The sequence below is a fragment of the Microcebus murinus genome, chromosome 7 (assembly GCF_040939455.1).
Source record: "Microcebus murinus isolate Inina chromosome 7, M.murinus_Inina_mat1.0, whole genome shotgun sequence".
In the NCBI taxonomy this organism is placed as follows: Eukaryota; Metazoa; Chordata; class Mammalia; order Primates; family Cheirogaleidae; genus Microcebus; species Microcebus murinus.
This window is the reverse complement of record NC_134110.1, coordinates 10,236,379-10,258,349: the sequence shown is the minus strand read 5'-3', so window position 1 is coordinate 10,258,349 and position 21,971 is coordinate 10,236,379. Positions and strand designations below refer to the sequence as shown.

At 50.3% G+C, this 21,971-nt stretch overlaps 1 protein-coding gene across 1 annotated transcript in view; it reads right to left on the bottom strand.

Annotated features, from left to right (window-relative positions):
- The window catches only part of ST8SIA2 (ST8 alpha-N-acetyl-neuraminide alpha-2,8-sialyltransferase 2), a 63,034-nt gene that overhangs the window by 14,198 nt on the left and 26,865 nt on the right, over window positions 1-21,971 (bottom strand). The window contains exons 2-5 of the mRNA XM_012757052.2: window positions 15,798-15,860; window positions 11,542-11,670; window positions 7,130-7,387; window positions 3,123-3,416 (exon numbers count right to left, since the gene is read on the bottom strand). Of these exons, the coding sequence (XP_012612506.1) occupies window positions 3,123-3,416; window positions 7,130-7,387; window positions 11,542-11,670; window positions 15,798-15,860 (744 nt within the window). The remainder of the gene's footprint in view (window positions 1-3,122; window positions 3,417-7,129; window positions 7,388-11,541; window positions 11,671-15,797; window positions 15,861-21,971) is intronic.

Sequence of the window (21,971 nt, the reverse complement as noted above, 5' to 3'; positions counted from 1 at the left end):
TATTCTGATGCACCTCCGTCAGTGGGGAGTCTGTGCTCTGGGCTCCCTGGTGTCCCTGGAGCAGGGCTGTGACCTGCCGTGCAGTTGGCTGGTCAACTGGGCACAGGGCCAATTGGGTGGGAGGCCAGGAGTGTGGTGGGGTATGTACTTGTAACAGGCATCTCAAACCTAACAGGCTCAAGACAGAACTCTCTTTCTCTGACAAGAGGCCACATTGCCTGGTGGCCAGGTTCCTCCTCAGCCTTCTTCTCTGCAACCCCTTGGTCTTTCCTCATGTGACTTCTTTCTGTGTCTCTCCCCAGCCCATTCCTCCATTTGCAGTGAATGCCAGGTAAGGTCCACCAAGGCAGAGGCTTACTGCACCCTCTGCCCACCTTTCCACCGATGTCCTACTGTGCCCTGTGCCCTACAAGGCCAAGACACACCTGGGCTTCTCCAGGCTCTCCTATCACAGAGCATGGCTCCACCATCCACACATCTGCTCAAGCTCCTATCCTCAGAGCCATCCTGGATTTTTATCTTTCTCTCACCCCTTATGGTCCTTAAATAGAATCCACCAGAAAATCCTTCTGCCTCTCTATTTCCAAATTTGATAGCACACCTGACCAATCTGTTACATATCCTATGCCACCATCCTAGCGTAAGCCACCATCCTAGCGTAAGAAGTCTTGCCTGAAACAGCGTCGCGACAAATACTCCAGCTTTCATTCTTGCCAGAGGCATCTTTTAAAGACAGAAATCAGATCTTCCCCCTCAACCTCCACGACTGCCCCTCAAACTTAGACTCCAATCTAAACTCCTCCCAGTGGCCCACAGGCTGTGCGCACTCTGGCCCGGCCAGTGTCACCTCCCTTGCCTTTGCTCCTCGCTTACTCTGCGCCGACCACGCTTGTCTCTTTGCTGATCTTTGAACACACACTCCCACCTCGGGGCCTTTGCACGCAAGGTTCCCTCTGCCTGGAAGTTTCCTCCCCCACATCTGCACATGGCTGGTGGCTTCTCATCCCTCAAGCCTTAGCTCAAACCAACTTCTTTCCAGAGAAGACTTTTCTGATAGCACTGTTTGAAAGTTATCTTATTTGTTTATCAGTAATTTATCTTCTCCTATAAGAAAACTTTAAAAAAAATTTAGTTAATTAATTTTAGAGACAGGGTCTCCCTCTGTTGCCCAGGCTGGAGTGCAGTGGCGTCACCATAGCTCACTGTAATCTCAAACTCCTGGGCTCAGGTGATCTTCCTGCCTCAGCCTCCTGAGGAGCTAGGACTATAGGTGTGTACCACCATGCCTGGCTAGTTTTTCTATATTTTTGTAGCAATGGGGTCTTGCTATATTGCCCAGGCTGGTCTCAAACTCCTGGCCTCAAGTGATCCTCCAGCCTTGGCCTTCTAGAGCCACTGTGCTCAGCTTATCAGAAAACTTAAGTGCTAATGAGATCTGCGACTTTGTCTTGTTCACTACTGTAACACAGTGTCTAGAACAGGGCCTGGCACACAGTAAGCACTCAATAAATATTTGTTGAATGAATATATGTAGGTTGTAAAACATGCTCCCAAATGGGCACTCTTCCATTAAAAGGTGGGGTCTATGTCTACTCCCCTTGATTCTGGGCCACCTTAGTGACTAGCTGGCCAGTAGATTATGATAGAAGTGACACTATGTGGTCTTAAAAGGTGATGCAGCCTTGGTCTCTGGACCACTTGTTCTGGAGACTGAGCCACCACATATGCAGTCTGACCACTCTCGGTGAGGAAGCCCAATCCAGCCCATGCAGAGAGAACACATGGAGAAGGCCTAAGATAACATGAGGAGGGAGAGAGACATGGTCAACCCTGGTTGCTCTGGCCTGCACTGTTTCACTTCCATCCAATCTGACTGCAATTGTATGAGAGACCCAGACCTAGAACCATCCTGCTGAGCCCTTCCTGAATTCCTGACCAACAGAAATTGTAAAATATATAAAACAATTGATTTTGTTTAAGCCATTAAGTTTTGAGGTGATTTATTTCACTGCAATAGATAAATGGGACAGAGGGAATGAATGTTTCATATCAAACTATTTTCCGTGGCTGCTATGATGGGCACCTATGATGGCACATAGCCAATTTACTGACCCAAGTGCCTAGGAGGTCTGTGTTAGCCCATGAGAATGGGAGGAAACAAACAGGAGATTGGGAATTACTATAATACTAGTTTGGCTACAGCTGTCAAAGAGCCTTATCTGGGTTGACATGGACTTCTTAATAGGAATAGTTCAGAACCTCCTCAAAATTCCCTGCTTGTATTCTTTAATATTTGGAATTTCTTTTCCCAAATTAGAGATTCAGGCTTAACCAGGAGAACCCTTCTTGATTGGTTGTGTCAAAACTCTTCTCAAAGAGAGTAGATTCCATTGCTTTGACTCTTTCTGTCTCTTTCATATCACCTACATGAAGTTCCTTCTCCATCTCAGAGACAGGACCTTGTGGACAAAAACATATCCCACCTTTGGAGATCTTAGCCCCATCAATAGGATGTGTTCTGCAGAGTGAGAGAATATTATACTGGGAGGTACAGATGATGATGGTGATGGTGATGATGATGATGATGATAACACTGAATGTCTCTACTGACATTACTCATTCTACTAGGCATTTCACATATCTTATCTCATCTAGTCTCCACATCTTCCACTGTTACCATCCCCACCCCTATTTTACTGATGAGGCAACTAGAGTTTAGAGAGATGAAGGCGACATATTTGAAGGCGAGTGCCTCGGATCCCGATTTTCTTGGAAATCACCCAGCTGGGATGGGATGATAGCTACGTGACATGCCAGCCACCGTCCTCCTCCCACAGTCCTGGCATCTGTTCCCACCGAGCCTGGATGCAGCCCCGGGGTCACTCTCAGCACAGCTCTCCAGGCAGGCACTGCCCATCGGTCAAAATCGGCATGCCAGATGAAAGCCACTGGCCGAACCCCCTCATTTCTAAGGAAGGGAGGCAGGAGGCCAGGTCACTTGCTGAGGTCATCCCGAGCAGGTGGTGGAGCTGGGACGGACACGCATCTGGGAAGGGGATACCACCTCCCGAGCACCCCCCACACCTAGCGATGGTCCCCTGCCCCGTGGGGAGGCCGCTCACCCGCGGACGGCGTGCAGCAGGCGCAGGGAGGGGTATGCAGTCCGCACGTTGACCCGGTGCTTCAGGATGAGCTCGTTGACCCACTCGACGCGCTCCTTGCCGCCCCGGGCCATGAAGGCAGGGATCCACAGGATGCTGCCGTTGAGGCTGTGCAGCCGCTGCAGCAGCTTCTCCCGCCACGTGGCATTGACCAAGTCCTCGAAGGCGCGCTGGATGACCGAGGGGTTCATGGTCACCAGGTCCGTCTTGAGCCCCACATCCCGGGCATACTCTTGCACCGGGGCCAGGTTGCACCTGCCGGGGGGAAAAGGCAACATGGTTCTTTCGGGAAAGCTGAGACTGCTTCTTGTCTTGAACTTGGTCCTGTCCATTGCCTCTCCTTGCTTCCCACCCAGGGCATCTCTCCCCTCCTCACGGGCCCCTCTTGTCATCCCTCCTCCTCCTCCTCTTCCTGCTGCAAATGTTTACTGAGCTCCTACCACATACCTAGAACTTTTCCAGGCCCCGGGGATGTAAACTGCCTGCCTCCTGGAGTTCGGGAGCTAGGAGAGGAGGGAAGAAGCAAGTAAGCCAGTCCGCAGCCCGCAAGAGGACAATGCTGTTGGCCGGAGTGACCTGGACCATTAGGTGACAGAGTGAGGGCGCCGAAGGCAGACTCCCTGGTTCAAAACTCTGCTCGGACACTTTCTACTCGTGTGATTATGGGCAACTTGCTCAACCTCTCTGGGCTTCCTGAGAGCTTCCGCTACTTTAGCTACGATAGAGATCACGGTGGCACTTCTCCCAGGGACTCAAGGAGTGGCCACACATCCCGCACTTAGAACACGGCTGGGCCACGCTAAGAGCCCGGTAAGTGTTAACTATTGTCATCGTTGTTCTGAGAAGCAGGAGTAGCAGGTGGTGTTCCCAAGTGGTGACCACTGGGGGAAGTCCAGGAGGAGGGACGAGAAGTCTGCTAGGGACGAGGTGCATGAAGGGAGGCCTTCTGCAGTTTGCCACGTCAGAAGGACCCCCCGGCACTTGCTAAAAACACAGATTCCCCAGGTCGCTCACCTGGAGATTCCGATTCAGCAGGTGAGCCTGAGAATTGATATTTATTTCTTACAGGATTGTCCTCTTCGGGTAAGGGTTATAGCCAAGCAGTTTAGGAAACACCATGCTATGGCACTTTAGACACAAGAAATGTATCCAAGGGCAGGCCGATGTGGAACTCCATGGGGGCTCAGGGGAAAGCAAGTGATTTGGTCTGACTAGGGCATATTGTGGAATTGGAGCTGGAGAGGCAAGCAGAGTGAGACATCAAAGTGCATGTGTCAGGGACTTCATTCTGAAGGCAAAAGGGAGCCACTGAAGGTTCTTGAGCAGGAGAGTGGCTTGGGCAGATTTGCCTTTTAGGTAACAGGTAGACAATAGTAAGATGAAGTTGTAGTATGTACTGGAGGGGATGGAGTTGGGCGTTGGAAGGCAAATAAGAGGACACTGCAATCTCTTGCTGAACAAGTCGGGCTGCCTGGGCGGGCAGCTTCTGCTATTTAACTTGAGGACTTGCTTGTGGGGCACCTGGCCCGGGTGTGCACACCTGGGCTTCCTGACTGTGCTGGGACTAGGATGGCAGCAGGGGCGCTGCTGGGGGGCCTGGCTGCTGTCTGGCGTGCAGGATCTGATGGTGGGAAGGCCCTTTGACCAATGGAAATAAGTCTGAGAAATCAGAACAAGTGCCTACAAAACAGACACTGGCGACATGGAGACCAGGGGCCACACGCCATCGCCAAATGATGAAATTCAGAAAATCACCATTTACCCCTTTCTTTAAGGACTTTCCTTCTTCGACAATTGGGCAGAAAAAGTAGATTCATCCAAAAGAAAACTAACATTTATTGCGCCCCAGGTGTGTGCCAGACACTCTGCTGGCCCTTTAACAGGGTTAGTTTGTTTTATGATGACCCTGTTTTAACCACTTTTATTTCAGTGATGGGGAAACTGAGGCCCACAGTGCGAGAATTAATTTGCTCAGACTCTTGGGGAGGGAAAAGCAGGACTCAGGCTCAGGTGTATCTGACTCAAAAAGTCTGTTTGCTCTTTTCAGACTGGACCCTGCAAAGTGTCCACTTTCCCATCTGCACCCCAGGCCTTGCCGTCCCTGACTGTGGCTGAACGTTGCAAGGGGACAGAACTGTCTTGGGACAGTTCCCCTTTGGGAGCCCCTGCCACAGGCCTCAGAGACTGGGTGTCACTGCCAGCACATCAGCCAGTCTGGGCCACCCAGTTACCCCTATTGTCCTAAAACCCAGTCGAGCCCGGCTGCCACGCCTTCCCGAGGGCTGGGGCCCCTCCAGGCCAACCTCCAGGGCCAGGCGGACTCAGTGAGGTTAAGACACACTGGAACCAGCCACGGGCCAGGAGGGCCCGAGGGAGGGACACAGAATGGGGCCGCAGTGGAGCCTAACCCGGCGGGCTGGCAGGGGGCTGGGGAAGGCGGGCAGGACACACGGACACAGTGTCGCCGGCCAGTTCGGATGCCGTGCACTGGAGGATGTGGGGGTGGGCGCTGGGGACCGGGGACTGTGCAGCCCTGGAGCAGGCCCGGCTGTCATCCGACACAGGACCCGCTCAGGCAGGGGCTCCGCCCCGTACCTGCAGGGGCGGAAGTGGGGGGCGCTGACCTGTCCAGGCCCTTCCAGTGACCCTGTCTCAGTGAGGACGCCGGGCTGGGGCGGCTCTGCCCTGATGGACTCCCTAGACGCCCCCTTCCCCACTGGATGTGAACTGCTTCCCTTAGCGGGGAAGGGAGCGGTCAGGCGGGGTTGAGCCTGGCCCGGGCTCTCCCTTGTCCCACAGCGGGCCAGGCCTCCCGACACACCACAGACCTGGCGAAGGGTAACAGAACTGGGACAGCTCCGGCTGCCAGGCCACGGCGGCGCTTCCCTCCCAGCGTGCAGGCGCAGAGACACGCCTCTTCCTGTGTCCTGGGGTCCAGGGAACTCTGTGATAAGGCAGCTTCCCAAAGCCCCAGGACAAGGCTCTCTTTGCATCCGGACTGTCCCCATAGAAACCCGAGACCCGGAATGCAGCTCTGCCAGGGCTGGGGAGCTGTCCGGAAAGAAACTCGAGGCGCTGTGTGCCCTACTTTTGACCAGGGGACAGCAATGCCTTGTTTCCAAGTCTGTATGGGGTGGGGGTCAGGTGTCAGGGCCACGGGTAACTGTGTCCAGATGGCCCAGGCGACTGAAAACTGATATTTAGATAAAAAGATGGTCAAGTACAAAATGCAGGTTTCCCTGCTGCTCCCTCAATTCCCAGACTGTGACAACAGGATAATCTAGTTACTAGGAGAGCACCAGCTTCCGGGACACTTAAAAGAGTTTTGCAAACTCGGTCCAACAACTGGCCAGCCCAGGAGTCTTTCTTGCCCACATTGTGTGCCAGGCCCTACCTAGGGGGTCAGCCAACTTCTTCTGTAAAGGGTCACATAAATAAACATTTTCAGCTTGGCAGGCTTTGTGCTGTCGGCGCTGCAACTCTTCACTTCTGCCCAGCTACTCCACGCTGCCCAGCTACTCCACGCTGCCCAGCTACTCCATGCTGCCCAGCTACTCCACGGGCTTTGCAGTTGCCACGGACGGTAGAGACTGAGTGACGCGGCCGTGTTCCAATCAAGCTCCATTTGCAACAGCAGGCCCTGGGCTGCCGCCTGCCCACCTCTGCTCCGGATCAGTGATTCTCAGCCTTAGCCATGGAGCAGAATCACGTGGGCTTCCTGGGTCGTCCGGGCCCTGGGTGCCCCCCCATCGAAACCTTGCCGCTGACCCCACTGTTGATTTAACCGGCCTGCGGTACAGTCTGGACATTGGGGACGGAGCTCCCCAAGTGACTCTGGTGAGCACTCACAGCTGAGAACGGGGGTAACTCAACCAATGCACCTTGCTTCGATCTCCTGGGACACCTAGCCGTGCTTGACGTGCACACAGTGGACCCGTGGGCCCAGAGCACCTGCCCCAGTTGGTTACCTGATGACAAAGCTGTGTGTGTCGATCTCCGGCCCACAGCCGCTGTTCAGCAAGACCCCTGAGTTGCCCACGATGGCACAAGTCCGGAAATGCTTGTTCTTCAGCGGCGAGGTTCTGGGGAGGAGCTCGTAGAGGTTCTGCGACACGTTCATTGTGCTGTCTCGATCGAAGATGTAGTGGATAATGTCTCCGGGCTTCAGGGTCCCCTTGAGGACAGAAATGTCCTTTTCAGCATCCAAGAACTTTAAAATTTGCTTCCTATGAAAAGCAAACACACGTGAGGACAATCTCCACGTTGCCAGCTGCCCTTTGCCCGCCTAGCTTGTCCTGTGTCCCCTGCAGTGGGGCGGCTGCACCTGCAAACGGTGGGGCGTGCTGAGGGGCCAGACGCCTTGGAGAAAGGGCGCCAGGCAGGGATGGCCAGAAAAGCCCACAGGCAGCTGCGGTGGTGGCCAATCTCGTGGTTGCCGTGGTCACACTCTCTTCCTATGAGAGGTGAAATAGCCCCCGTAGGACTGGAGGTGAGCTTCTCATGAGGGTCCCAGAAGGAAGGAAGGGGGCCCCACCATCCTGGTTTGCCCAGGACCGTCTGGTTTAAGCACTAGAAGTCTCATAGCTCATAAAACCCCTCAGTCTTAGGCAAACCCAGACACTCGGTCACCCTATGTCACAAGCCCCCCTCTTAGGGGTATTCAGGGCCATCATCTGGCAGGAAGTCCTGAACCAGGAACAGGACGCCACATGGAACATGTCCCTCATTCCTCACTGGCCCGTTTCCTTCCATGGACCGTTCCTCTGGGCAAAGCAGGAGGTGAGCAGGAGTGTGGGGACTTCGAGGTGTACCCACACTTCCACCTCTCAGACACCGGGAGGGTGGCTGCCATCCAGGAGCTGCTCTGTATTGTGCACATGTCCCCTGGCCCCCAGCTGCTGTCTAGTGGCGCCCAGTGTGTGTGGGGGATGAGTGTTATAAATATTGACACCTCCCTGGCCCCAGAGCAGGGCTCCTTTGTGTAGGGCCTGGGCCTAGAAGACAGGATGGATGGATGGAAAGAACGAGAGCAAGGTGAATGAAGGGTCAGGTGAAAATGCCTGCCTGAAGTTGCTTGTTTGCTGTGTGCAAAGGTCAGCTGAAAACAGCTGATCTGCATGGATGTTGTTAAAAGAATTAGCAAACGGCCCTGACCCTTTGCACGTGTCCTTGGGAATAAATAGGGGGTGGGGAACTTGGCTGAGGAGGTCATTTTCTTCTTTAGATTTTGGTCTCTCCTCTTCTCTCTAAATGCTGTGTTTCGAGAAACCATTCTATTCCTTCTCTACCGGGCTCAGGAGCGAAAAAGTAGCTGCAACTACCTTTGTGTTGTTTCAGAACAAGGGTGATCAAAAGACAGTTTCTCTAGGCCGCCAGGTAGCTTTGAATCTGGGGAAAGTTCTCAAATAATCTAGCAAAGCATCTAGCAAAGCACACTGAAGGGATGGGGTAGGGTCGGAAAGGGGGGTAGGGTTGGAAAGGGAGGTAGGGGTAGGGGTAGGGGGGTGGGTGTGCTTGGACTGCACCAAGAAAGTTTTAGCCAAAACACGCATCCTGCCCCCAGGAGTCTGGGGACCCGAGCTGGGGGTTTTACTTGAAGAATTGTCCCAATCACCCAAAAGATTTTTAGGAGTGATTCAAGTCATAAAGAGAAAGAAATGGGATACTGGGACTATCAGATAAGATTAAATCAGTTCCCTGCAGAGAGCCCCCAGCTAGAACAGGTAGGAAGGTGCTAGTCTTGGTTTCCCGAGTCCCGCTAGCTCAGCATCTTTGTGCACTGTGAACACACGAGACTCTGCGTGGCTGCCCCGTCGTACGGGGGGGCGGTGGGGGGGCACTGACAGCCTGTGGATTTGAGATGTTCGCTGCCGGTGTGGGCTGCACGTTCCATCGCTGGGGGAAACTTTAAAGAATTCGAAAGCTCTGGGCTGACACCTGGGAGATCCCGAGTGGCCCGGGTCTCGGCGTGCTTCCGACAGCTCCCCAGGAACTCCAACACGTGTTCCGTTCGGGGCCTCTGGTGCGGCCAGGGGGCAGCTGGAGCACGCGCTCTTCTCCCCCCCTCCGTCCCTTATTAACGACCTGGGTCTCGTGCTCTCACGCAGGGGAAACCACCCTTGTTGAATAATTCGTGTCTCTTGCTGGAAAACGGGGGCATTGTTTTTATTTACTGTGCTTCACCAGGGATTATATAACTGGACAGACTAATAGCCTGGAAACTGCTAAAACCCTTGCAATTTACTTACCCCAAAGTATTTAAAAGCAAAGAGAGCCCCTAGAAAGCCCATAAATAAACACCTCTGTGAGTGAATTAATTTCTAACTAGTTATGTGAAATTACTATCAGTTATTAAACATGATTCCACATCACTCACAGAATCTTTTATTAGGAATCATGTTGGTGATTAATTGAAGTGGAAGGAAAGAAGTTCTTTTTCCTCCTGGGTGAGAGCACATTGTCCCAGCCGGGGTGACTGTGCTGCAGGCTCCTTACCAGGGCACAGTGTGGCCTTCAAAAGGGGGGCGAGTGGGGACTGCGAGCCGGCTTGTGTTGGCCAGAGGATTTCATTCCCAGCTGGCGTAGTGAGGCGAACGGCGGCCCCCCCAATTGTATATCTACCTCCTAACCCCTGGAACCTGTGAATGTGACCTTATTTGGAAAGAGCCTCTCTGCAGATGTAATTAAATTTAATCTTGAGATGAGATCATGCTGGACTACTTGGGTGGGCCCTAAATTCAACGATTGTCCTTATAAGAGACAGGGGAGGAGAGCACACAGACACAGGCCACGTGAGCACAGAGATCAGGCGGCATGGCCACAGCAACGCTTGCAGCCACTGAAAAAGGCAGAGGAAGGGTCTCCCCTGGAAACCTTCAAGGGAGCACCCAGAATTCTGGGCTCAAGAACCGATTTCTGTCGTTTTAGGCTGCCCAGGTGGCGGGAATTTGTTAGGCAGCCCTAGGGAACACATGCAAGCGGGCTCGCCAATTGCACAGTGCCCCTGATAGAAGGGGGCAGCTGTTAGGGCCACATGATGGGGGCAGAGGGCCCACCAGGGGGGGCTCTGAAGAGGTGCTGAGTCAGGGGTAGAAGGCGGAGGCAGGCGGAGCCAGAGTGAGCGCCTTAGGTTGGTTTCTCAGCTGCCACCAGGTCTCCAGGGCTCATGCCTTCCTATTGCCCACACCTGTGCATGTCCCAGGACTGAGCCTCTAGAACAAGGGGGTGGCGCATTTCCATTTTGACAGGCTACTGGAGGGGCAACTCCCTGCTTTGTGCGGTGACACTTCTGGTGGCTGTTCTCCTCTCCCTCCCCTGGTGATGGCCATCAAGCCTTTCCCCATCTGGTCCTGGGGACCACCCCAACCCCTCCCCCATTCCCTACCTCCAGCTTTGTGCTCCTGTAGCACTGTGCACAAACACCAGATCTCAACTCTGCGCGTGCAGGAGGCACACTGGCATGCCTGGCAAACTCCTAATTATCCTTCAAAACCCATGGCTCTTGGTCCTCTTACCAAATGAATGGCTCTCTCAGTGTGACCTCTTTTATTTCCGTCTATTTGTAAGACACAGTGCTGCCTGTGTGTATCATATTGCGCTGTCGTGTCTTTGCTTATATTTGTGTCTCTCCACCGAGCATGCCTGTTCAGCACCTGGCCCCCCAGCACACTGTCTGGAAATGAATAGCTGAGTTGTGCTGACCAATATTTGCTGAGTCAATCACGGCTACATCAAAGCTAAGTGTCCAAAATGCTGAAGGGGTAATTCCTTCCCTACATCCGCATTCCCACCACCTAACCGAATAAAAACGCCACTCTGCACAGATCAGGACAAAAGCCACTCTCTGGCCAAACAGACATCTACTGTCACAGTCAGGTATCAGGTCAGTTCCTGGGTCTCTCTAGTTTTTCATTTTCATGCTGTGGGACAGGGGCCGCTGCCTATGCATGCCCCAAGGACTGTGGCTGGGGTCACCTCTCTAAGGACAAATTGGAGGACTGTCACAGAAAGGGGATGTGGGTGCCAGACAGGCCCAAAGCAGAAAGGACTCCCTGTTCCAGGAAGGAAGAGGCCACCTGTGGCCTCCACTGCCCAGGTCCCTTCTCCTGCTGACCTGTGCCTCCCTCCTCCCGAGCCCAGGACCCCAGCCAGGTGTTCCTGCCACCTCCCAGGCTCCAGTCGCTGCCCGAGTGTGCTGGGCCCGCCAGGCTCGCCCCGGGTTTTTATTTCCAATTGATCGCTTGCAGAGGAAGCCTGCCCCAGTGGGAGGTAAACATTTTATTTCTGCTCTGACTTCTTTAGATGATGGAGAGCAGCAATTTGCCGGCTTGTGCCGAAGAAGGCCAAGTCTCCCTCTTGTCCTAGAGGTAACTGCCAGTACCTGATCCGCAGAGAGAGCGTCTGGTTGTGTCTCCACGTGGACGAGGCTGGCTGGATGGTGTGCTTCATGCTTTCATTGCTTCTGTCAACAACAGCTGGCGACAAGGAGCCGTTTATTACAACTTCAGCTCTGGAAGGGGGGGGAAGGGGCAAGGAAGAGGATAGACATGATCCGTTAGCACGCGGATGACAAGTCTAATAGTTTTGTTTTTGCACAGGCTTGAATGTAAACTTCTTTAGAAGAGCAAAATTGCAGTTATTACCTGAGAGGAGAAGGAAGTCTATTTATCTTCTAGAATGCACAAACTCTCTCCCTCAGGTATAAACTGCACGCACTCTTGGAGACAGGAAGGGGGGTGAAAAATTGACTTTCTCTTACCACCCCCAATGTTTCCTTCCCAGCAAGGAGGAAACACTCCAGCAGTCACTGTCAGGCTAGGAATATTTCTTATTCAAGCTACTGATAAGAAACCCCACCAGGAGTAGGCATATTAGCAGCAAAGCATCAAATGATAGGCTTATAAACTTAAAGAGAAAACAGAAACTCATTCCGGGACAATGGGATTGTAGCTGGTGGCTTCTCTGTCCTCCCCAGTGTCCCTTCATTCTCTTTCGGGTAACCCTGAGATGCCCTTTGACACATCGACCTTGTCAGGGAGTTACCTGTGCGGTCTCACTCTCTCCTACTAGACTGTGAGCATTTCCATATTCTCGAATGGTCTAACATGGCAGGTGCTCGATAAATAAGTGTGTATTGAATTTTTGAGCTTGAACTTGATCCCGGGGTGGGGGTGGTTTGGGGCTGGGGCGGATGAACTTGCTGGCTGGCTTTGTACGCCCCCGGGGCGGATCACAGTTCTGGGTACCCGTCATCTTTCCACTGGCTCAGGAACGCCAGGCATTATGGGACCCCCTTGAATTCAGAGCCTTGAAATCTATGCTACTAGGTGTCTGAGAAACTAGGTTACAAGTCTATCTTTAAAGGGAGCGTAAGAGCCAGCCTGCTTTCTGCCGGATGCACACAGATGCATGTGGGTCACATCCAAAGTTCTTTTTGTCTGCGCTGACAGCAGATTCTCCCAGTTAGAATGAAGTGGATTTGTGATGCCAAATTCTGAAGCTTTAAAGAGTTCAAACCAAACATCTCTGTCCTCCGCATTTACTTTGCAAAAGCTAAGTTAAAAAAAAGATGAAATCCTGTTAGCGAGGGCCAAATCCTCTATTTTGACTTTTGCAGGTAGAGAGGAATTCATTTAGGAGTGCACATCATCTCGCCCATTCCCCTCATCCGCCCTCCTCTGTTGCTAATATTTCTGGCTCCTGTGGCTGATACCACTTGTCTTGGATTCAAATGTATGTAACTTTGCAGAGGACAGAAAATTTAAAAGAGTTTTGAGCAAGGCACATGGACTCCTACTGCCATGCTGGCCTAAGGGAGCCCATGAGAGGTCACAGAAGTCCCGACCATTTGCAATTTTTACTATTTTCATGAAAGAAGCAGAGGGTGTAGCGGAAAGACTTCATAAGTGGTGTAGTCAATTGCTTTACCTCCCTGAGCCACAGTTTCCCCATTTATAGAAAGATGGTGTGGAAGAGGCAGATGTTATATCTAGCTCTGAGGTTCTAGAATTCCGAAAGGACCACCAATGGTCCTGCCTGTGCCGCTGGCTGCCATCTAGTGGGGCTGTAACAGGAGCTGGCGTGGCAGCATCCTCTTTCTGTGGGTCATGGGCAGGAGCAGTGGCCTTAGGACCACGGATTTAGCTGCCACATCTGGGACCCCCTATATGCAGCGCAGTAGGCATATATGATAAAAATGCCCTAATGTTTGTGATGAGGCGTTGTCATCCTGAGAGGCTAGCTGATGTTCTCATCAGGAATGGGTGACGGGGCCCTGGCATCTTGTGGCTTAAGGTGGATTCAGTCTAGGGTGATGGTCCTCAGATTGGATGACGCCAGGCTCTCGGGGAAGAACGACCGGCAGAGGTGTTCTCTCATGGGTGCCTGTAGAGGGGACCTGCTTAGGACACCTCCAGAAGGGGTTTCCAGACTTCTCTTGAACACAAAGTGGTAGAGGTAGAAAAGGGAGACAGAGAAATGCTGGCAGGGACAGTGGCAAAATTCCATTTCCACCCCCACCTCCTGGCGTGACCCTGGACAGGACCCTGCGTGGCCAGCTGTGGTGTCGTGGGGCTTTAACCCTGGCACTGTCACTATCTAGCTGGGAGCCTTGGGAAAGTCACTGCGGGTCTCTGGCCTTCGCCTTCTCATCTGTAAAGTGAAGGGGGTGGATTAGGAAACCCCAGGTTTTACACGCTCCGTGCTGCACAAACGCAGCTGGGTGGGTGGGCTGAGATTCTCCCCTTCAGTGAGTGTGTCCCCCTGTCCCCAGTTCCCTCCCCAGCTCTCAAATGACAGTAGAGGTGCAGTTCAGGCTGAAGTTGCTTTGCCCCCACCAGCTCCTAAACTTCACCCTCAGTGACCATCTTCTGATGCTGCAGATACACCCGCAGTGACAGTAACAAGCATCAGCTGAGTGCCTTGAACACATTGAACACTAGGCTGGACAGACCCTTGCATTCAGTAGTTCTAATCCTGAAATACCCCTCCAAGAAGACGTTGCAGTAGTATTCTAATTGAATGAAGAAGTCAGGGTTCCAGGGGTGAAATCGCTTGCCTGACCTGGGTTAGCAGGCACCAAGGCTGAACCCAGGGCTGCCTGGCTCCTAAGACTGTTCTTTCTTCTTCTTTTTTTTTTTTTTTTTTTTTTTTTTGAGACAGAGTCTTGCTCTGTCACCCTGGATAGAGAGTGCAGTGGCATCATTGTAGCTCACAGCAACCTCAAACTCCTGGGCTCAAGTGATCCTCCTGCTTCAGCCTCCCAAGTAGCTGGGACTACAGGTGCGTGCCATGATGCCCGGCTAATTTTTTTTTCTATTTTCAGTAGAGATGGGCGTCTCATTCCCTGTTCAGGCTGGTCTCAAACTCCTGAGCTCAAGCAATCCTCCCACCTCGGCCTCCCAGAGTGCTAGGATTACAGGCGTGAGCCACCGCGCCCGGCCTGTTCTTTCCACCTCTTATATACTAGATTCCTATGAGACTGTGCCTCCCTATGTCACCACAGGGCCTGGTCTTGAGGGGCAGGATCTTACTTTCTTGAAAAGGAGCGATCTTCCTATAGTAGAACAGAGACTTAGGGACACATGGCCTTCTCCTTTCTGTCTGCAATACTTGCATTTCACCAGGCATAACATAAGCTTCATTAACAGCTTCAAGGTGGCTAAAAGGTCACTTAGAGATCCAGAAGCAATGATGTCAGGGACAGGGGTCCAGTTTCTCGAGTCAGTCATGCAGTCAGGAATGGACATACTTGACTGGTCTCATATGGCCAAGAGATTTTTCAAAACATATGGAAGGGCAAACAATACACTGTTCTACAAATAATATGAACTTCTCATTCCCAGATGGACCCAAACAGGATATTTACAAAGCAAAATGAGGTTTTCATTTTGAACAGTGGCTTTTGTTTAAGTCAAATAACTTGGCACTTCTTGCAGTGCTCCTTAAGTTCAGGTTTATAAGACTACAGGCCATAGCTCTGGGGCACTTGTCATTGATGGAGAATGGGGACTGGGAAGCCTGGTGCAGCCACAGCCAGTGGCAAGCCTGGGCCTGTTGTCTTGCAAAGCATCCGCAGGCTCCCCTGCATCAAGCTGTCCCCAGCCAAGGACTGCCGCTGCACTGTCACATGAAGTAATAACACTCTTTCAGAATTCGAAATGCACATTCAATAATCAGGGTTAACATTACTGTGTTGACTCCCTAAATATTTTAAGAGGTCTCAGCAAAGTTCTCGAATGTTTTATTTTCCATCTTAACCTCCTGGACAAGCCATCTAGCACAATGAAATTGGGTGAAAGTTCTAGTTCCCTTCAGGGTCTCCACTGCTCAGCAAAAACGTAAGTTATGAGAAAGCTCGCCAGTGGCCCAAGCATTACAGAGTGGGTGGGCTGTCTTCCAGAAAGTGACTCTTTCCCCATGTGCATTTTCCATCTCTGCTGCTTCTAGACCTTAGGTCATTTCATGTGATCTTCCATTGACAGCTCCCCCCAAAAGTGATTAGGGAAATGCAAAGCCAAAGTGAAACGAAACAGATCTATTTGCGAAGTAAGAAGGGCACCATCCAGCAAAGAGAAGAAGCAGATTAATAGCTGCCTTACAGCAAAAACAAATGAACACAAAATCTAATTTACAAACCTATTAGATTTGCTATGTAAGCTGTTCACAGCTGATCTGATTGTACCTCTGCCTCCAGAATTCCTGCAAGACAAAGGAAATGCATTATTTATAAACCCAGCTCTTCTTTTACAAAGCCCTCTTCAATTGCCAGGAGATCCCACAGCCCACCTGGAGAACTAACGAGGAAGGATAAGATCTCACTCTGAACTCTCCAGAATGGGCAAAGTCCTGGCCCCAGCCACAACCCAAGAATTTTACGGGCAAGGGAACCTCTGAGATCCTCCTCTTGCCCCTCAACGTGAAGACTATCTCACTTAGCACCCATTTGAGATTGGAAGTAAACCCCTTTGGGATTGGTTTTTCCAGGTGAATCCCACAGGATAGCATGATTCAACATGACTCAGCATCTGTGCTGGCATGAGTCAGCGTCTGCTGGCTGTCTTCTCTTGCTTTCTCTCAACTCGGTAAGTTGTCCATCACCTTCTCTCCAACCTTGAGAGACACCAGAAGTTCAACAGAGGCAACGAGATTACTCCACAGTGCCTCTAACCAAGTGTGATAATGATTTGATTTTTGGTGGCAGGAGAAATGATATTAAGTGGTGTCACTTTGCAGGGAAGTGGGGCGGGAGTGGGTGGGTAAAGGGGTCCTTCTTCCTTCCTCTGGAGGACAGCTTTCGGAATGAAAGAATTCTAAGACCCTGGCCAGCCAACCGTCTATTCAGTTCTGTCCAGTGCCATTCTGTCTGGCCACACACTGTCATCCTGCGTCACTACCACACTAGGCTGCAGGAGGGAGGAATCCATGTACCCCACTTGTGCCCTGTGTGTTTTAGAAAAGTTGTGAGGCCAATTATCTTTATTGATAAAAAATGTATAGGGTGTGTGGTTTGGGGAGGTACTTAGGATTTTTCTCATTTAAAAAATGGTGTTTAGCCTTTCATTAGAGTGTTAGTGCATTCCTAAGAAACAGTTAAAATCACTGGAGAAGCTGTGTGTTGGAAAGAACCTTGTCATTAAAGGAGAACTCTTCAGGGGAAGTGAATGGCTGTCCCCACCCTGGTTTTAAGTCTGGATTTTTCTATCTGCTTCCCTTAGGATTCGCAGACTTGGATATATGACAGATATGCAACAGTGCATGTGTGTTGTCTTTTCCTGATAGACTGAGATGTCTTTTCAACATTATTTGGCAACAGGCAATATTCTCCCATTGTACAGCCCAATGTCTGGACAACAAGAATGGTGTTAGAATTTAGCGCCTCAACTCAGTCTCCCTTTAGGTCTTGAATTTCACTACTACAAGCCTAGTTATTAATTACACGGAGCATCACTGGTTCTTCTCATTTTAATGTCTATTTTTTTTCCTCTCTCTCCATTTCCCCTGGGGATAGCAGAGTTCTAGTACTTCTAAGTTGGGATCTGAGAAAGTCCACCAGCGCTGGCCCCACAACCATTGTCCACCTGGGTCAGGCCTCGAGGGCATTGCTGGGTGTGCTACAGCCCACTGTCCCCATCCTTGGGGACACCCTGACCCCAGCCCTCAAAATCAGCCCCACTTGTGGTGGAGGGAAGACATGCTTGGCCGGACATGAAGTCAAGCACAGTACTTAAAGTCGCAGTAATAGCTTCCAATGAATGAAAGGTTAATGGCACCAAGGAGATTGTCCAGAAATGTTTTATATATGATAATTAATATATGACTTCAAAAAATCATTATCAAAGAGAAATTCAGTAAATGGTTTGGAGTAGTTGGTTAACAACCTGGGAGTGAGTTGGGAGAGAAACAGTTGAGCATTACTCTACTTTAGACAGCAAAATAAATTCCAAATGGATTTCACCAGTGTTTCCCAAACTTCAGTAGTCCTTGTACTTCTATCACCAGTTTGCCGTATTTATCACCCCCACGTGGTAGTATCCACTTACATTTTAAAATGGACTCATCTTTTAAAAACTTATCGTAAGCAATACCATCTGTGAAATACAGGCTTGATATCATGATTACATACTCATTAAAAAAAAAAAAACCCACACAACCCTTAATGCAAAAATATTCATCAATGGAGTTGCTAAAATCATCTTCCATTACCACGAGGAGTGACAGGAGCGCTTGCACCCCCCCCCCCTCTGGGAAGGACTGAATTAAGCAGTTAAATATGTAAAGAAGGCGCACTGTAAGAAACTGGGAAGAAGAGGGAAGAGAATGCTTATCCAATCTTTGATGGAGGCTGGGGAGTGTATGGGAAGGACTTTTTAGATTCAAAAGGATAAGAAATCACAAGAGAGAACGTAGACAGATTTGACTTCATAAACATCCCACACTCTGCTTACACAAAGAGCAAAGCTCGACGGACCCAGGTGCTTTCATGAAATCTGAGAAGGCTCTGGATGAGGACAGCTCTGCATCTTGTTTAATTTCTCTCATTCACTCAACAAAAATTTACTGAGAAATGTTATCTTTGGGGCTTTGGCAAAGCTAAACCTATATCGTCCCCACCCTCATGGAACACATACAGCTTAGGAGGCAGCAGAAGCATCAATCCTTTCATTTTTTCTGAGTCTCCAATGCCCCACCAGTCTTATTAAGGTTTAATTGACAAATGGAAATTGTATATATTTATGATGTACAACGTGATGTTTTCAGATCTATATTTATATATATATACTCATACCTTGTGAAATGATTAAATCAAGCTATTTAACATACTCGTCACCTCACTGTTTTTTGTGGTGAGAAACATATAAGATATATACTTAGCAATTTTCAAGCATACAAGACAGTATTATTACATATAGTCCACCACGCTGTACAACAGATCTCCACAACTTATTCAATATTCCGTCTGGATCTTTGTACTCCTCGCCTAACCTCTTCCCTCTCCAACCCCAGTCCCCGACAGCCAGACTCGGAGGAGAGACCCAAAGCCATGCAACAGCTGGCTTCCAGGGTTTCTCCTCCCCTGCATCTCGAGATACTGCAAATCCATGCGCTTTTCGTACCAACCTTTCTCTAACTCGGGGTTTCCCGGCCTTGGCAGTGTTGCTTTGGTCGGCATGTTTCTCTGCGGGCGGGGTCAGGAGTGGGGCAGCGTCTACCTGTGTGCTGTAGCATGATGGGCAGCGTCTCTGACTTCTACTCACCGGGTCCCAGTAGCAGCCCTCCTCCTGCGCCCCCAGGCTGTGACAACCCAAAATGTCTCGAGACATCACCAAATGTTCCCTGGGGCAAGGGGGCAAAGTTGCCTGCAGTTGAGACCCTCCACACAAACTCTCAAACTCTGGCTTTCTGCCTTGTGCCTCTCGGAAGACGGATCCCTGCCCCCACCGGCCAGCCGTCCCAGTGCCTTTCCATGCGTCCCCCCGGCCCGACATCTGGGCCTCCCCCCCAAACCATCCCGATTTTCAATTCTTAGCCACCTTCCCTTTCTTTTCCCAGAGCACTCAATTCTGTTGCAGCATTTGTCACCTTTTTCTCATATGTAATTACTTCACAGTATCACAGCTGGGAGGCTTTAGGAAATCTTGTCATTTACACAAACTGAACTCCTCCTCTTAGAGTTGAGGAGCCCGGGGCCTGGGGTTTGCGAGTCCCAGGTTCAGCATCCCTGGCTGCTCCCCATGCTGGGGTGCAAGCCGTTGAGGGTGTGCATTAACCGTGCCTGTCATTTTCTGCGTCCTGATGCTTTGACATCTGGGGCTTTGCTGACCCTGGAGAAACTGCCCCTCCCGGGGTTAGCCAGTTCCCAGAGATGGCAAACAACTGTCCTGGGAGTGTGTCTGTCACATACAAACCACCCAATCCAGAGCCCACGCCCACCACCTCCTCTACTGGGCTGCCCCACTCAGGGCCACTATCTGCTGGCACTGCACCTCGCCAGGAACCAGGCAACTGGGGACAGCTCCTGCACCCCAGAGCCTGCCGGAATTATTCCAACCAGCCGATTCTAAGGCTGCTCACCCTGCCTTGCCCGCTCCTTCCTGTGCAAACCACAAGAAAGGCTCTGCCGCAGTTTCCCCCTCCTTCCTGGCTCCTGACCGACCCCAGCACTTTCTCGTGTGGTGCCCAGCACGCAAGTACAACAAACTTTGTCTTTTCAGTGGCAGTCATCTCCTGATCTGTCGGCCTTCACGGACCAACCTGTCTTAAAACACCACCGAGCCTTGTCTCGTTCACTTTCTCAGCCTTGCATAGTGCCTCGCCCACCTGGGGCTCAGTGAATCAAATCAAACTTTGCCCATAAATAGGACTTTTCTTCTAAAGTCTTCCCTGCAGTCTATGTGCTGTGCTGCTGCCTACATTTATGCCTGCACCCCACACCGTCCCGCCTGTCCGTCGTCCACGGGAGGAGCAAGGGCATCATTCAGACAGGCTCGGGCTGCACGTGTTTGGCTCTAGAATAAATCACATGAATTAACAACGGATTTTTTTTTTACAATGAGGTTTTGCATCAAATGTTATTAAAATAAGCTTGGATTCCTTGTGATGGGGGACTGTGGATACCTGCTAGGTCGAGTGATTGAGGAAGATGATCAGGTGAGAAACATTTGCTAAAGAATTCACCAAGTGCTGAAATTACAGAAATGTAGATGCTTAGAACACCCAAATGAGAAAATGTATGAGAATGCACTTTGCACACTATGGAGAGCTCTACAAAACAAAGTATAATATTGGTAATAACAACTGTCCATTTGACCCTGCTGAGATCTTCTCAGCCGGCATGGAAATACAGGTCGATAACTTTCAAAGTCTACATTTTAGAATGTCAGTTTTTTTCCACCACAGACATGCCATTCTCTCCTAGTTGAGTGTATACGGTAAACTGAGACAATAAATAAAGACAGCATGTTAATGAAACAAAACCAGGCCAGACATGGTGGCTCACACCTGTAGTCCCAGCACTTTGGGAGACTGAGGGAAGAGGATCACTTGAGGCCAGGAGTTTGAAACCAGCTTAGGCAACATAGACTCTTCCTCTAAAAAAAATAATAATAAAAATTAGCCAGGTGTGGTGGTAGGCACCTGAAGTGCCAGCTACTCAGGAGGCTGAGGTGGGAAGAATCCTATGAGCCTAGGAGTTGGAGGTTACAGTGAGCTGTGATTTTGCCACTGCACTCCAGTGTGGGTGACAGCCCTGTCTCTGAAAAAAATAAAAACATTAAAAGAAAAAACCCCAAACCATGCACAGTTGGATCTATTTTAGTGAAAAGAAAGTAACAAACTTAAACTGCATTTCTGTTTAGCCTCTTCATCTAAGCCCAATTGTTGTATTTTATTTTTTTAAATTATTTTTAACTGAAAATGTGTAATTGTACATATGATGGGGTACAGTGTGATGTTTTAATACACATGCTGAGCCCAGTTGTTTATAGATAAGGCAACGTCCAGGATGTTGTGATCTGGCTGTGTTAGGACTTCCCACGTTTGCAGTTTCTCACGGAGAGGCAGGCTCAGACTGAACTTCCAGGAGCTGTCAACTTTAATTAAGGGTCTGGACCCAACTTAAACAGTTGATTAGTCTTGAGAATAGAAGATTAAACTTTAAAGCACAATGAATGAATTTGCAGATGGTTCTTCCTTTACATTTTTGGGAGGATACTGGATGCTTCTTTTCAATGTGCACCTTAAAACCACTGGGGTTTCCGCTGCGGACACCCCAGGGACACACCATAAGGATGTCTCCACAGACACATGGTTGGGAGAAAAGTGAGGGAAAAGGATGATTTTGGTCACTCACATGGATATAGAGTTAAGGCTTCCAACAGCGTGGTCAGGGTTTTTTGTTCTAAGAGGTTATTTTCCCCTCAACTTTCTTTATTCTGGTAAAATACACATAACACGAAATTTGCCATCTGCTATGCTTGGGTGTGTCCCCCTCCCTCAAAATTCATACATGTATTAGAAACAATTCTCTATGCAAAAGTGTTGGTAGGTGGGGTCTAATGAGAGCGGTTTAGGTTTAAGGGCTGTCCTCAAGAATGGCTTAATGGATTAACTATTAAAAGGGCTTTCTGGATTGGGTTCGTTCCCATTGAGGACACAGTAGTCCTCTCCTCTGAAGGACACAGTGTTGAAGGGACTATCTTGGGAACAAAGAGACTGGGCCCTACCCTGCCGGCACCTTGATCTTGGACTTCCCAGCCTCCAGAACTGTGAGACGTGAATTTGTTCTTTACAAATTACCAAGCCTGTGATATT